Source organism: Saccopteryx leptura, chromosome 2 (genome assembly GCF_036850995.1).
Source record: "Saccopteryx leptura isolate mSacLep1 chromosome 2, mSacLep1_pri_phased_curated, whole genome shotgun sequence".
Lineage (NCBI taxonomy): Eukaryota > Metazoa > Chordata > Mammalia > Chiroptera > Emballonuridae > Saccopteryx > Saccopteryx leptura.
In genome coordinates, this window is record NC_089504.1 from 336,201,475 (window position 1) to 336,214,841 (window position 13,367).

General features: G+C 50.1%; 3 protein-coding genes across 4 annotated transcripts; 2 read left to right on the top strand and 1 right to left on the bottom strand.

The window, feature by feature from the left end:
* The first annotated feature begins 477 nt into the window (after window positions 1-477).
* VTN (vitronectin) lies at window positions 478-3,460 on the top strand. Its single transcript, XM_066363722.1, has 8 exons — window positions 478-633; window positions 727-846; window positions 923-1,264; window positions 1,344-1,483; window positions 1,742-1,898; window positions 2,086-2,238; window positions 2,682-3,035; window positions 3,263-3,460. Exons 1-8 carry the CDS (start codon window positions 552-554, stop codon window positions 3,373-3,375), a joined length of 1,461 nt encoding a protein of 486 aa, XP_066219819.1. The 5' UTR covers window positions 478-551; the 3' UTR covers window positions 3,376-3,460.
* Window positions 3,461-5,136: 1,676 nt separating this feature from the next.
* SEBOX (SEBOX homeobox) lies at window positions 5,137-6,777 on the top strand. The gene is made up of 3 exons (XM_066366274.1): window positions 5,137-5,200; window positions 5,346-5,506; window positions 5,673-6,777. Exons 1-3 carry the CDS (start codon window positions 5,137-5,139, stop codon window positions 6,051-6,053), a joined length of 606 nt encoding a protein of 201 aa, XP_066222371.1. The 3' UTR covers window positions 6,054-6,777.
* A 2,054-nt stretch (window positions 6,778-8,831) lies between these two features.
* On the bottom strand, window positions 8,832-13,348 carry TMEM199 (transmembrane protein 199). Of its 2 annotated transcripts, XM_066363725.1 has the most exons (7): window positions 13,130-13,348; window positions 11,738-11,811; window positions 11,333-11,422; window positions 10,778-10,820; window positions 10,450-10,562; window positions 10,058-10,156; window positions 8,832-9,799 (listed from the first exon to the last, which is right to left on the bottom strand). In XM_066363725.1, the coding sequence occupies exons 1-6, from the start codon at window positions 13,329-13,331 to the stop codon at window positions 10,061-10,063; spliced, it is 618 nt and encodes a 205-aa protein (XP_066219822.1). In that variant the 5' UTR covers window positions 13,332-13,348; the 3' UTR covers window positions 8,832-9,799; window positions 10,058-10,060. The 2 variants fall into 2 exon arrangements, with proteins under 2 accessions (XP_066219822.1, XP_066219821.1); XM_066363724.1 differs by having other exon boundaries at window positions 8,832-10,156.
* Between the last annotated feature and the right edge of the window lie 19 nt (window positions 13,349-13,367).

Here is a 13,367-nt window from a genome sequence, read left to right on the forward strand (position 1 = left end):
TCTTTCTACCTCCCCCCTTCACTGCCCTAAATATACAATGGGTGGTTGAGTCACACAGTCAAGGATGTGCCTGATCAAACAGATCATAGATCAATACCATTTACAGAGAATGTATTTGGGGCTACTCCAGACACTAAGTAATTTGTCTGCTTAACTCATGTAATACCCCACACTTTCTAAGGCAAATACTGTTAGTCTCATTTTACCAAAAAGAAAACTAAGGCAGGTAAAGCAATTTGCCCAAGGTCACGCAGTGGTACAGTAGGCCTTCTTTCTGCCTTCCAGACCCACTGTGCTAGTCACCTTCAAAGGTGACCCTGAGCTTGGCAAGGATCCTGTTTGCTGCTCTCCCAGGCCCAGAGTTTCAGGAATGTGACCCTGTGCTACAGCAACCTCTGGGGGTCAGGGCACTGGGGACTGAACAGGAGGTTGAACAAACAAAGCAGAAAAAAGGCTGCTCCTCTTCTTTAGTTCCCTCCCTCTCTGTCCCGCCTCTCCCTCACTCTCTCAAGCTACAGAGCAGAAAGCACAGAACCCTGAATGCCAGGCTGATGGCTAGAGGCCCTGCCATGGCACTCCCAAGGCCCCTTCTGATGCTGGCCCTGCTGGCATGGGTTGTTCAGGCTGACCAAGGTGCAGGAGGGTGTTGGTAGCCAGTTGGGCCAATGTAAGGCGGGTAAGGGTGGCCTGGACTTGGCTGTGCCAACTGACACCCCCTCCCCACAGAGTCATGCAAGGACCGCTGCACTGAGGGCTTCAACATCAACAGGAAGTGTCAGTGTGACGAGCTCTGCTCTTACTACCAGAGCTGCTGCGCCGACTACATGGCTGAATGCAAGCCCCAAGGTGCGTTCAGAATGGCTGGGTGGGCCTGGGGACCCCTCTGCAGCCGGAGACTCACCACCACCCATCCTGCCTGCAGTGACTCGTGGGGACGTATTCACTCTGCCAGAAGATGAATATGGGGCCTATGAATACCCCGAGGTGCCCCCAAACAACACCAGAGACCATGCACAAACAGAGAGCCCCGACCCCAACTCTGACCTGCAGGCCCAGACTGAAAAGACTCCTGAGCAGGCGCCTGTTCTGAACCCTGAGGAAGAGGCCCCAGGACGAGAACAGGAGACTGTACAGTCTGAGGTGGAGATCCTAAGTCCTGAGAGCACTGATCAAGGGATCGAGTCCTCAGCGGAGGAACTGTGCAGTGGGAAGCCCTTTGATGCTTTCACTGACCTTAAGAATGGTTCCCTCTTTGCCTTCCGAGGTGACTCCAGGGGCAGGTCTTGGGGGTGGGGGTCTGCCCCAGGAACATCCCCTCCTTTACACAGCTCTCTCCACTCTAGGACAGTACTGCTATGAGCTGGATGAAAAGGCAGTGAGGCCTGGGTACCCCAAGCTCATCCGAGATGTCTGGGGTATTGAAGGCCCCATTGATGCCGCCTTCACCCGCATCAACTGTCAGGGGAAGACCTACCTCTTCAAGGTGCCAGACCCGGGGGCTGTGGGTCACAGATGAGGGTACCCAGGAAGGAGGTGAGGGCTATTGTGCCCAGGACCAGGGTCAGCAAGAAGGTTGAATCCCAACCTGTGGTTCCTGGCTGGGACTCTGTGAGGATAGGGAAGCCCAACATTCCAGGCCCTGGGTGATAAGCTTAAAATTGAGACTGCTGCTTTGATGGGGGACTCTGTCTCTGTGTCCAGACTGCCACCCTTCAGCCCCGCCTCCTTCTTTATCCTTTAGGGTAGTCAATACTGGCGCTTTGAGGACGGTGTCCTGGATCCTGAGTTCCCTCGCAACATCTCTGATGGCTTCAAGGGCATTCCGGACGATGTGGATGCAGCCTTGGCCCTCCCTGCTCACAGCTACAGTGGACGGGAGCGGGTCTACTTCTTCAAGGGTACTCAGGGAGTGGAGGGGAGAATGAGCAAGCAGAGAACAGTATCAGTTTTCTTTCCTCACACTCCACTGGCCTAGATGATGACCCCCTACTCCAACCCCACCTCCCACACCCAGTCCCTACTAGGAGCTCCTAACTCCAACAGCCTCTGGGCTTTCCAGCTTTGCTCACGCCCACCCCTCCGCAGGGAAACAGTACTGGGAGTACGAGTTCCAGCACCAGCCCAGTCAGGAGGAGTGTGAAAGCAGCTCCCTGTCCACTGTGTTTGAACACTTTGCACTGCTGCAGCGGGACAGCTGGGAGGACATCTTTGAATTTCTTTTCTGGGGCAGATCATCTGGTATGGAGGGAGGGCAGGTCTTGTTTCCCCTTCAAGAGGGCTGGGATCCCCGGGGTAGGGGGAGGACTGGGCTGGCCAAAGGGGGCTGTGATTGTAGAGCTAGTGATCAAAAGCGGTTTGCTCAGGCCAGAGTTTGCATCTGTTTTTGACCTTCTGAGGGGAGGCTTGTTTCCACCTGGACCCCACACTGTGGACTTTGACTAGCACAGCCACAGGCACAGCCAGCAGAAGTTGGGGCTGTAGGTGAGGCAAGTGGGGAGGGATGTGGTGGAGGGAATCCAGGGTAAAGGGCATTCAATAGGGAGTCAGAAGGCCAGGGTGCTGGGCTCTGCCATTAGCTTGCTGCGTGTCCTTGGGCAACTGATGCATTAATTCTAAAGACCCTGCTGGGGGCAAGGTTCAGGCTTTCAAGTTTCCTCATTAAAACCCTTTCGCTTTCACAGGTGGTGCCAAAGAGCCCCAGTTGATCAGTGAGGACTGGCCTGGTGTACCCGAGCAAGTAGACGCGGCCATGGCTGGCCGGATCTACATCTCAGGCCCAGCTCTCCGCCCCTTGCGGTTCAAGAATGTTAAGCCTAAGCGTCGCAGCCGTAAACGCTACCGATCACGCCGTGGCCGTGGTCGCGGCCAGAACACCCGCCGGAAATCCCGTTCATTATTGCTGTCCTTGTTCTCCAGTGAGGAGAGTGGCCTGGGAACCTACTCTAACTACGATACAGACAACTATTACTATGGGATGGACTGGCTTGTACCTTCCAAATGCGAGCCCATCCAGAGTGTCTACTTCTTCTCAGGAGGTGGGAGCCCCTGCTACCCCTGTAGCTGGTTTAGCAGTGGTCCTCTCTGCTCTCTGTGGTTCCCATGAGCTGAACACAGCCCTTGGGCAGTGACTTCAGAAAGTCAGGCCAGGAGTCCTTGATTGCATTGCGATATTCTCGTACCCTTCCAGGAGAGACTTCTTTCTCAGGGCAGGAGTGGGCAGGGCTAGGCTGGGTCTCACACACTCTCCCAATCTCTCTTCCAGATGAGTACTACCGAGTCAATCTTCGCACAAGGCAAGTGGACACAGTGAGCCCTCCCTACCCACGTAACATTGCCCAGTACTGGTTGGGCTGTCCAGCCGCTGATCAGAAGTAGAAGTCCAAGCCCATATTGTTGGGCCCTCCACTGTTCCCTTCTCCAGCCTCCTCCTCCCAGCTCAATAAAGATCCCTTGGTCTTAAGTTTAAGACTCTTGTCTTGACTGGTATAGACAGGCAGGAGGCAGGGATCTGCCTGGGTACTGCATTGTCAGGATGGCTTGGGGGAGAGGATAGAGAAGAACCTCCCTGTTGGGCTAGAATCTCTGCGTGAACCACAAAAGCTGTGGGCTGGGGAAAGCCTTATGAGTACTAGCCTTCCTCCTGAGCTAAGCAGTCCCCAATAACCCACCAGCGGGATCTTGAACCCTTCTGATGACAGGAGTTACCAAGTGCCCCCTCTCAGCCCTGGGCTTACTTTACCTCTTGGAGTTGACTTCCAGGGCCTTGGAGGAGAGAGGAGGGGTGGAGGGGATGGAGTTTCAGATCAGTTTCCTGGCCATCCTGAGCCTGATATATGGTCAGCTCAGACACCTGAATCCCTAGGGAACTGATCTCTGTGCTCCCTCAAACCAACCCCTAGGATGAACCTTTCTCTGAGGACTGTCTTGGGTCTGGAGTGCAGGGCCCTGAGATTAGAAGAGATAGGGAGGACAGGGATTCAAAGGAAATTCAGATGTACCTAATCTCTTAGAAAGTGGCCCAGAAGACTTCCAAGGATGAGTACATTGTAAAAACAAACATCTTTCTTAAAACGCCTCAATCGTATTTTGTAGAACCTCTTCTGGTTTCAGGTTCCTGGACCCTAGGGAGCTCACCTGGGCTTTTTTTTTTTTTTTTTTTTTTTTAATCTTTCTGAAGCTGGAAACGGGGAGAGACAGACAGACTCCCGCATGCGCCCGACCGGGATCCACCCGGCACGCCCACCAGGGGCGACGCTCTGCCCACCAGGGGGCGATGCTCTGCCCCTCCAGGGCGTCGCTCTGCCGTGACCAGAGCCACTCCAGCGCCTGGGGCAGAGGCCAAGGAGCCATCCCCAGCGCCCGGGCCATCTTTGCTCCAATGGAGCCTTGGCTGCGGGAGGGGAAGAGAGAGACAGAGAGGAAGGAGGGGGTGGGGGTGGAGAAGCAAATGGGCGCTTCTCCTATGTGCCCTGGCCGGGAATTGAACCCGGGTCCCCCACACGCCAGGCCGACGCTCTACCGCTGAGCCAACTGGCCAGGGCTCACCTGGGCTTTTGAAGAGCCAGGGAGAAAGAGATGTAGACAAAACTCTAAAGCAGACTGAAGAAAGATGTGGTGACAGCTGCTCCCCAGCCCTGCTGAGGTGGCTCCAGTTCACTGCTGTCCTCTGTCCTCCTCCTTACTCTGCCCAGCCTCAGCCGCTCAGTCCTCAGTTGCAGTATAGGACCCCATGTCCCCTGTAGGCAGTCAGCACCAGGGCTCCGGGCTCCAGAGGGGTACCGGAAGCACTGGGAGCCTTGGAGAGAGGGATCTCTTTGGCCTCCTGGAAGGAGTCCTGGGAGAATTTTCACAAGTACCAGGATTTCAGACACAGAATTGCCAGAATTTACAGTTCAATAAGGGGAATGCTGAGACCAGCTTCCTTTGTGAAGACCTGGAGAAGCAGGCACCCCAAAACTTTTGCCCCACCCATACACTGGTAAGCCCCAACACTGCCCCTGGCCAGCTGTCTTTCCTCCTGGACGTTTCTGCCTCCCTCAATCTGGACGATAAACCTCTCCCCTCCTGGAGGCGCGGCCAGCCCTCTGACAGTATAAAACCCCAAGTGGAGGAGTCTGGTGTGGGCACAGTCTTGATATGGCTCTCCGGCTCCTCGCTCTCTGTCACTCCATGGCCAGCCCTGTGGATGCATCTCCAACAGGTGATCTGGGGGGAGTAGGGTAGGCAGGGGAAGGATGTGAGGAGGGTGTGATAGGGGAAATTTGGGTGGAGAGTAGATACTTCAGGGTCTGTTGGGGGTTTTGACGTTGGGGAGTCCTGGCTTGACCCCCTACCCCGGCCCACAGGCCATGCCAGTGGGTTGGGTCCGCACCGGAGAAAACGGACAACCTTCACAAGAGGGCAGCTGCTGGAGTTGGAGCGGGTGTTTGCAGCACGGCCCTACTCTGACATTGGCACTCGTGAGCATCTGGCCCGGGTCACCTGCCTTCCTGAGGCCAAGATACAGGTGAGCTGGGACCCCCTCTCAGGGTGGGGGCACTTCGCACAGCCAGCTCTAGGCTTGACCTACAGCCCCTTCTCTCTGGGTTTCCTACCTCCAGGTTCTGCTCTCCCTGTACCTGGGGGGAGGGGTTACTGGAGCCAGAAGAGACCCCTTCTTCTTCCCTTACCAGGTATGGTTCCAGAACCGGCGGGCCAAGAGAATCAAGAATAGGAAGCCAGGAAGCCTAAGCCCCAGGACGGAGCCCCCCCAGAGACTCTGTTTCCTTCCAGATACACTTCAGCAGTCCTGGGAGCTGCAAACACTAGGCCAGCTTCCACTCCCCAACAGCGTACCTCAGTGCACTTCAGGGTGTCGACATGGCTCCTGTCCAGCTCCTGGCTTGGGCCCAGGGCAGGGCTGGGTTGGGGCTAAAGCTGCAGCTCTATGGGGGTCAGCTGGGGTTTCAGGGATTCACCTGTCTTCAGAACAAGCTACTCCCCAGACCTCACTGGGAAGCCTGTCTGACCTCATCCATACCTCAGCCATAGTCACCAACCTGGACCACTCCTAATCTAGGTCTAGAACTTGCACACCCCCACCTCTAGCTCTTGTAGCCCACCTGCCCCTTAGAACTGAACACATTAGAAGTTGATCCAATGCCCCCTTCTTTTACAGAAGGGCATTCTCTTATGGGAAGTTTAGCTCAGGGGTCCCTCCCTTCCACTGTCCTCCAGGCCAGCCTAGATGCAGATCGTATGGAGTGACTGAGGGCAGGCTCCTGCTACCCTGCACCTCCTGGGGCATATGCCCATTGTCTTGGCAGGAGGTACTTTCAGAGGGATGTTATGGGGCCATGTCTTCCACCTCTCCTGCCAGGCCTGGTCCCCAATTCTTCTCACCTGAGCTGGACACTGCCTCCCTTTAGAAAAGAATGGGCAGCCACCCTTCACCTTTAGGCCAGCACCTAACTGCTAAGTGAGCTAGGAGATGAGTGTGCTGATCCTAATTCTAGACTGCAAGGGACCAACCCTTTCATAGTTGAGGGTCTCTCCTGACCTCCTACCATCTGAACAAATTAATCAGAACCATGGATCTGAAGATGGAGTGATATCAAAGTAGGAGGTTGGAGCTTACACTGATTTAATGTTTATAAAGATCAGATTGGCTGCCCTCTGATCTGGGGCATGGAAAGACCCGGGCAGATTTAGGATGGGGTAGGGTGGTGTGTGCACAGCAGCACTGGGTTTTGGTATCACTGTCATCTGTAATACTAACTAATCTCCAAATAAAACCCAAACTCTGTACCTTAATCTGGATTGTTGTGTGATGCAAATGAATGGGAACAAGAGGGCCATTGGCTTTTGAAATTTCTCTCTTACCACCTAATCCCTAAATGGGCCAAGTTCCACACAGATTCTGGGTGGGAGGTATTACCCAGGTTTCTGCTGGGATTAGTTGAAGGACAGTTAATTGAAGGGTAGGGAAATGAGAACCTCTGTTTGCAACCTCTACTCCTGATCCCACTGGTTTCAGGGCAGCCCAGCCGCCTCATTTCTGTAGCTCCCCTGCTTCAGAGAGCGGTCTGCAATTGGATTCAAATCCTGGCTTTGCTATGTAACATTACAACTCTCTCAGTCTGTGAGCCTGAAAATGAGGATGACACTTGTTTCCTCTCCATTTTGGAAATGAGAGCAATTATGTAGGTGAACAGCTTCACATATGTGACAGACTGTAAAAGCTCTCAATACTAGTTCCCTTTCTGTCTCCACGTTGCAGGCCATGAAAAACTGGGAAGGCCCCACACTTGTCCTCTGGCCTCCTAGGAAGGCCTGGACCCAGACTGCACCACAGAAAGCATGGTAGAGAGACAGAGAAAGTGACTGACTGAGAGCAGTTCCCTCTTCTGTGATGAGAACTAGAGGACAGGCCACCTGATTCCTTTTTTTTTTTTTGACATAGACAGAAAGAGGGACAGATATACAGGAAGGGAGAGATGAGAAGCATCAATTCTTTGTTGCATTAGTTGTTCGTTGATTGCTTTCTCATGTGCCTTGACTGGGGGGGCTACAGCAGAGCAAGTGACCCCTTGCTCAAGCCAGCAACCTCGGGCTTCAAGCCAGCAACCATGGGGTCACGACTACGATCCCACACTCAAGCCAGTGACTCTGAGCTCAAGCCGGCGACCCAGCACTCAAGCTCAAGCTGGCAACCTCAGGGTTTCAAACCTGGGCCCTCTGCGTCTGTCTGACACTCTATCCGTTGTGCCACCACCTGGTCAGGCCACCTGATTTGTATTTTAACTGTGCCCTTGCAGATAGAAACTACCTTGCATAGTGGCCACTTGCTTGGCAGGAACGAGGCAATTTACCTATCCCTAAAAGCTAGCACAGTACTCAGCCCAGTTTCAATAAGTGCTCAATGCCACAGAAGCCTTTTGGCTTGTGAGTAGGGGATTGGAATCAGGTAAATACCACATTCTAATGAAAGAGGTGTGTGTGGAATGACCCCAATCTCATCATGAGAAGACAGCCTGAGTCAGAAGCTACAGTATTTGAGGAGGCCTGCTCTACCTAAAATTTAGACGTCTTCCAACCCAAATCCAGCTAGGTACCTGGGGATGTGAAAGCTTGAGGATATGTGAGTGCCCTGGCCCACAGAGTTCAGTACAGGTAAGTCGAGTCAGGAATCACCACAAAGCTTTTTTTTTTTTTTGAGAAAGAAGCATCAACTTGTTACTCCACTTAGTTGTGCATTGATTGCTTCTCATACTTGCTTTGATTAGGGACCAGACCCATGACCTTTGTTGAGCCTCATAGTTGAGCCGGTGACCTCAGGTTTTGAAGTGGCAACCTTGGGTTTTAAACTGGTGATCAGCATTCTGGGTCGATGCTCTATATACTGTGCCACCACTGGTCAGGCCACAAAACTTTTTAAACTTAATTTTAAAATAATTTGGGTTGCTAGAAATACTGTAAAATGCCACCTACATTTTTTCTTAGTTTTCATTTCTGCCAACCAAAAATAGAAATCCTAAGATTTCTCAACAAAGTGATAGATGGTGAACAGAAAGGCCTAAAATCTCCCCCTCTCTCATGTGGAATACTGCCCTGAGAGGCTCAAACTTGCTATATATCAAGAAACTGGAAAACATTGTAGAGGAAAAGTCTACTGAGCCAATGGATGTATAACTTCTAAGAACAGAAGAGTATGAAGGGCAGGGAAGACCACAGGAGCTCATGCAGCAAACAAGTAGAAAGATGGGAGTCTACCATGAGAAGCAGATCCTGTACAATTTTCAGAACCATTAAAATGTTTGGGCTTTTGTGCAGTCACAGATTTGAAATAAAGGTACACTGAATACAATAAATATTTATTGAATAAATAACTAACGCTGATGTCATTTTTAAGTGTCTTACACAGATTCCATCATCACACCACTAATCTAAGTTCTATAAGTTTAACATTACACAGAGACTTCAGGACCATGTAGGAGTCTTTGGCTCAACTTAACAAAGGAAGGACCATAGTAGGTCATTTTATCTGTCTTGAACTCAGTTTTGTCTTCTGAAAAAGGGGCCTAAGACTATTTCCTTTTCCAACCTGTAGGATTGTCATATAGATCAAAAGCAAATATATAAAACAATTGGTCAACTGTGAACATTTACATACTATTTTTCACACTCACCCAAACACATTTAAGAACCCACATTAAACATCCTGTATCAGACTTATGTATACATATTCATGTATCTGTTTATTCATATTCACGTACGTAGTTAAATCTGAAAATCACCCGTCCCTCCCTTTACTAGTTGAGACAATCCACAGGATGCATACTCTCCACACAAACAAGGACAAGGGATTTTGCAATTAAAAGCAGATACACTGTTCTGCCACCTGAATTATTTTCATTTTTGGAGCAAAGGGCGACAAGATGGTGAGAAATTTAAGGGCTTGTAGGCGGAAGCATATAGAAAACCTGAAAATGGCAAGCAGCTGGAAGAGGGTGAAGAAACTAAGATTTCAAAAATGGAGCTGCCTTACTTCCAATTCCGCCATCCTATACCAACCATCTTTCTCTTATTTGATGTCCTCCGATCAATTCCTCTTTCAGCATAACCTGGAAAAAGGGAATCCTTTCTGCTTTCTTGGAGGCTTCAGAACTAAGTTACAGGTCAGCACCAAGGATGTGTGGAGCACGGATGACGACTGATTTGTGCACTTGGGCAAGTTCAGGCAGCGTGGTCCCCTTCTGAAAGGCCTGGGTTCTATTTACTCCCAGTGGAAAACCCCAGCCGCAGCAACGCCCAGAATGGACTGGAGAAGGCAGACAGGGATCAGGGTCAAGAGAAGATATTGACAGACCAGTTCTTTTCAGCTGTTGTTTGAGTCTTCTCTAGTGCCCCTGCTAGTTGACAGATGGGGCTCCCCACAGAGACAGCAGGTAGCCTTGGCTTGGCCCTGACTAACCAGGGCTAAGTATAAAGAACCTAACGGGTTAACTGAGAGTCAGTGATTGGCAGCTGGGAGTCTGGAGCCCCTTCAAACCATTTCCAGAATTTGATGATGAAGTACCGGTTACATCTCTCCGAACTCGCCTTCCACCGCTCGCACCATGACATACAGCTCGGCCAGACCCACCACAGAGGCGACAATCAGTGCAGCCAATATCCGCTGAGGAGGAAGAGAACCAGGCTCAGGGGATGAAGGCCAGCCAACAGCTCTGTAGCCTCCAACACCTCTAGAACTCCAACCCAGCCCATGAGTTGGGGGAAGGGAAAAAAGAGAATCTGGATTCTCTTGTTATTACCTACCCCCAAGACTATCGAAAAGCTCAAATGCTCCTCTTGTTTACTGCGTAAATATTTGTTCGACATCTAACTTATGTAAAGAATTTTCACATACATCCTCCTTTTCCCACTAACACTCCCACCTGAAGTACCCCACCCTGCTCAGTGCCTACTCACCGAGGCCATTTCTGTGAAGACATACTGGCTTCCCAGGTAAGTGCAGATGAAGGCAGCTACCACCGTGACAATGAAGTTGAAGATGGTGATGACCAAAGCCTTAATTGACCTCACTTTGGGGAGGAACCCAGGGAAGAAACCTTTAGGTCAGCATCCTCCAGGAGGTCCTTTTATTTCATGGTTGCCCCACTTCCCCATCAATTGGGTTTCCCTCAAACAGAAAACCTGACTAGCTCAGGCTTAACCCCAGTGCACTGAGGTGGGAAGGAGTGCCATGACTGACCCCTCCCAGGGAGAGACTTTGGCACCTGATATCCTAGTACCTTACCTTCCTTGCCCAAGTCACTTAGAATCCCACGATGCCTTGAATCCTAGGAAAAAGCAAAAGCATAATGATTTCAGAATGAAAGCAGCTCGGACAGTCAGAGAGTATCCATTTGTTAGTTTGGACTTAGGCCTTTTTACTCCCCAACACATTAACTCTTTCTTTTCCATGAATTCTTTTGTTTGGGACCAGCTGGATTCTTTTCTGGACCACAGACCAAGCATTTCAAAGAAAGGACATAGACTCCCAGTACTCATCTACCCCTCTACTGCTTCAGGGCAGGAGCACACCAGGGAATAGTAGGGAGCCCTGTCAGAATAAAGGCTCCAATCTCAGTCCCACCTGTACAACTTTTAAGAGTCAGTCAAGTCACCATCTAAGCCCAGAGTCTTAGAAAATGAGTTGAGAATATTTGGTTTGTATGTAGCACAGAGCTTCTTTGGTCCCTGAATAGTACACAAACCACTCTGTGTTGCTTCTCTCCTCTGTACCTCTTCCCAGTGCAGGGCCCTGCTTTCCAGGGCTACTAAGTCCATGTATTGAAGAGCAGGCCCTTACCTGACAGGTGACATTACGGGTGATCCGCTTATATTCTTCATTGGCCAACTGTATCTTAATCTTCTCCAGACGGGCAACTAACTCTGGGTTCTGAGGCAGAAAGTCAAATAAGAAGGATATTCCCAGCTTGCTAGAAAGCATGTCACAATCATTGGTTTCAGGAGGCAAAGCACAGACAAGAGTACTAGGAGAGCCATGTATCAGTTCTGCCTCCACTGATTTGGAAACGTTTATTAAAGATTTGTTTTTCAAGCTGTCAAAAACAGAAAACGTTTTGCCCACCCCCAGCTCCCAAGGATTTAAAAGACAAATTTTTGAACCTAAAGGTCGACCCATAAATCTGGATGTATCATAAATAAACTCAACTCAGCCAATACCACTTTCACAAATATAACCCTTACATACCCTAGGAGGCTTCTCCACCTCTGGGAGATAGATTTCACTGCCTTCTAGGAGCTCATGAAGGTATAGTGCAGAATCTGGAAATAAAAGATTTCCACAAACATAATGATTCATAGAGCTGAGGCTGAACGACAAAGATCAGAGAAGGATCTAGTTTTTCTATTCTTTCTACTAAAATAAATCATGGTTGCCTGACCTGTGGTGGCGCAGTGGATAAAACGTCGACCTAGAACTCTGAGGCTGTTGGTTCGAAACCCTGGGCTTGCCTGGTCAAAGCACATACAGGAAGCAACTATACTGCTCACAAAAATTAGGGGATATTTCAAAATGAATATGAAGTGATAAAATACCGTATACTATGTGTTGATGCTTCCCGCTCCTCCCCCATCTTTCTCTCCTCTCTCTAAAAATCAATAAATTTAAAAAGCAATCATGAATAAAATAACAAATTATACATTAAAAAAATAAATAAATCATGGCCATTCCTATACCAATTCATCTCCAGAATCATTTTCAATTGGGAATAACGTAAGATAATCCCACATTAATCATCTCCTAGTGCCGCACAGCTAACTATCAGCTCGTATTTATCCTGACAATGTCACAGCTAACATGTATGCCATTTATACACGCCTTCAGGTTGTCATTTCTGTGGCCACACCAGAACTGCCCTAAATAGTGGTGCTGAATACTCAGAGGAGCTCTACAATATTTTCAGTTGCAATTGTTAAGCAGTCTACCCACTGCCTTTCTGCCTAGGCTTTGTTAACTCTGGTAGAGAACCTTACATACCAGTTTATCCTATTTCCTCCCTTTACAGTTAAGGGAACGGAGGCCTAAGGAAGAGAAATGACTCCTCCTATGGGTGTCAGTGACAGAGCTAGGACTAGAACTCAGATGCTACACCCAGTTCAGACCTTTCAACACAGCTATCATTCTATCTAAAAAAAAAAAAGTCAGATTTGACCACTTTTCCTTTTAAGGTGTTAAGAAATCCAGATTCCCAAACAGGACAAGCTCACTATGCTTAGTGGGTTTCTAATGTGGTTTAAAAGGAAGAAACTGAACCTTTTAAGTGGTACTGGATTAGAACCTGAAGTTCCTCAAGGGTCAGGTGGGCCTGCTTGGGCTTAGGTTGAAGGACAAAAACCAGAGCCTCTCAAGAAAGCAGAAACTACACAATTTTGCAACCCACGAGGAACTCCCGTAGAAATTGTGAAGGGAATGGGTTGCCCTAGGATTTATGAGGTAACTCTTGGGTTGATTCGACGACCGTTCTGCGGACGGACAGTGATGATTTTTCCCTCGGAAAGATGATTAGACGTGGGACAAACACTTCAAGAGAGAAAAGACTGGAAAAAAGGAGGCGACTCCGGACTGGAGAACGGGCCTCACCCCTTTCTCTCAGATACTGGTGCAGATCCCGGATCAGGCGGAAGGAAACCAGGCGTGCGGGACCACTGGGGCGATCACCGCCCTTCTCCAACGCGGCCTCAAGCTCTGCCCGCAGCTTCCGGGGCAGCCGCTCTCGCTCCAGCTCCCCACCAGGGGCCAAAGAGCGCACCAGCCGTTCGCCAGCGATCAGGTAAGACGCCATTTCTTGCCCATTCTACGGTCACGTGACCCGGAGCCG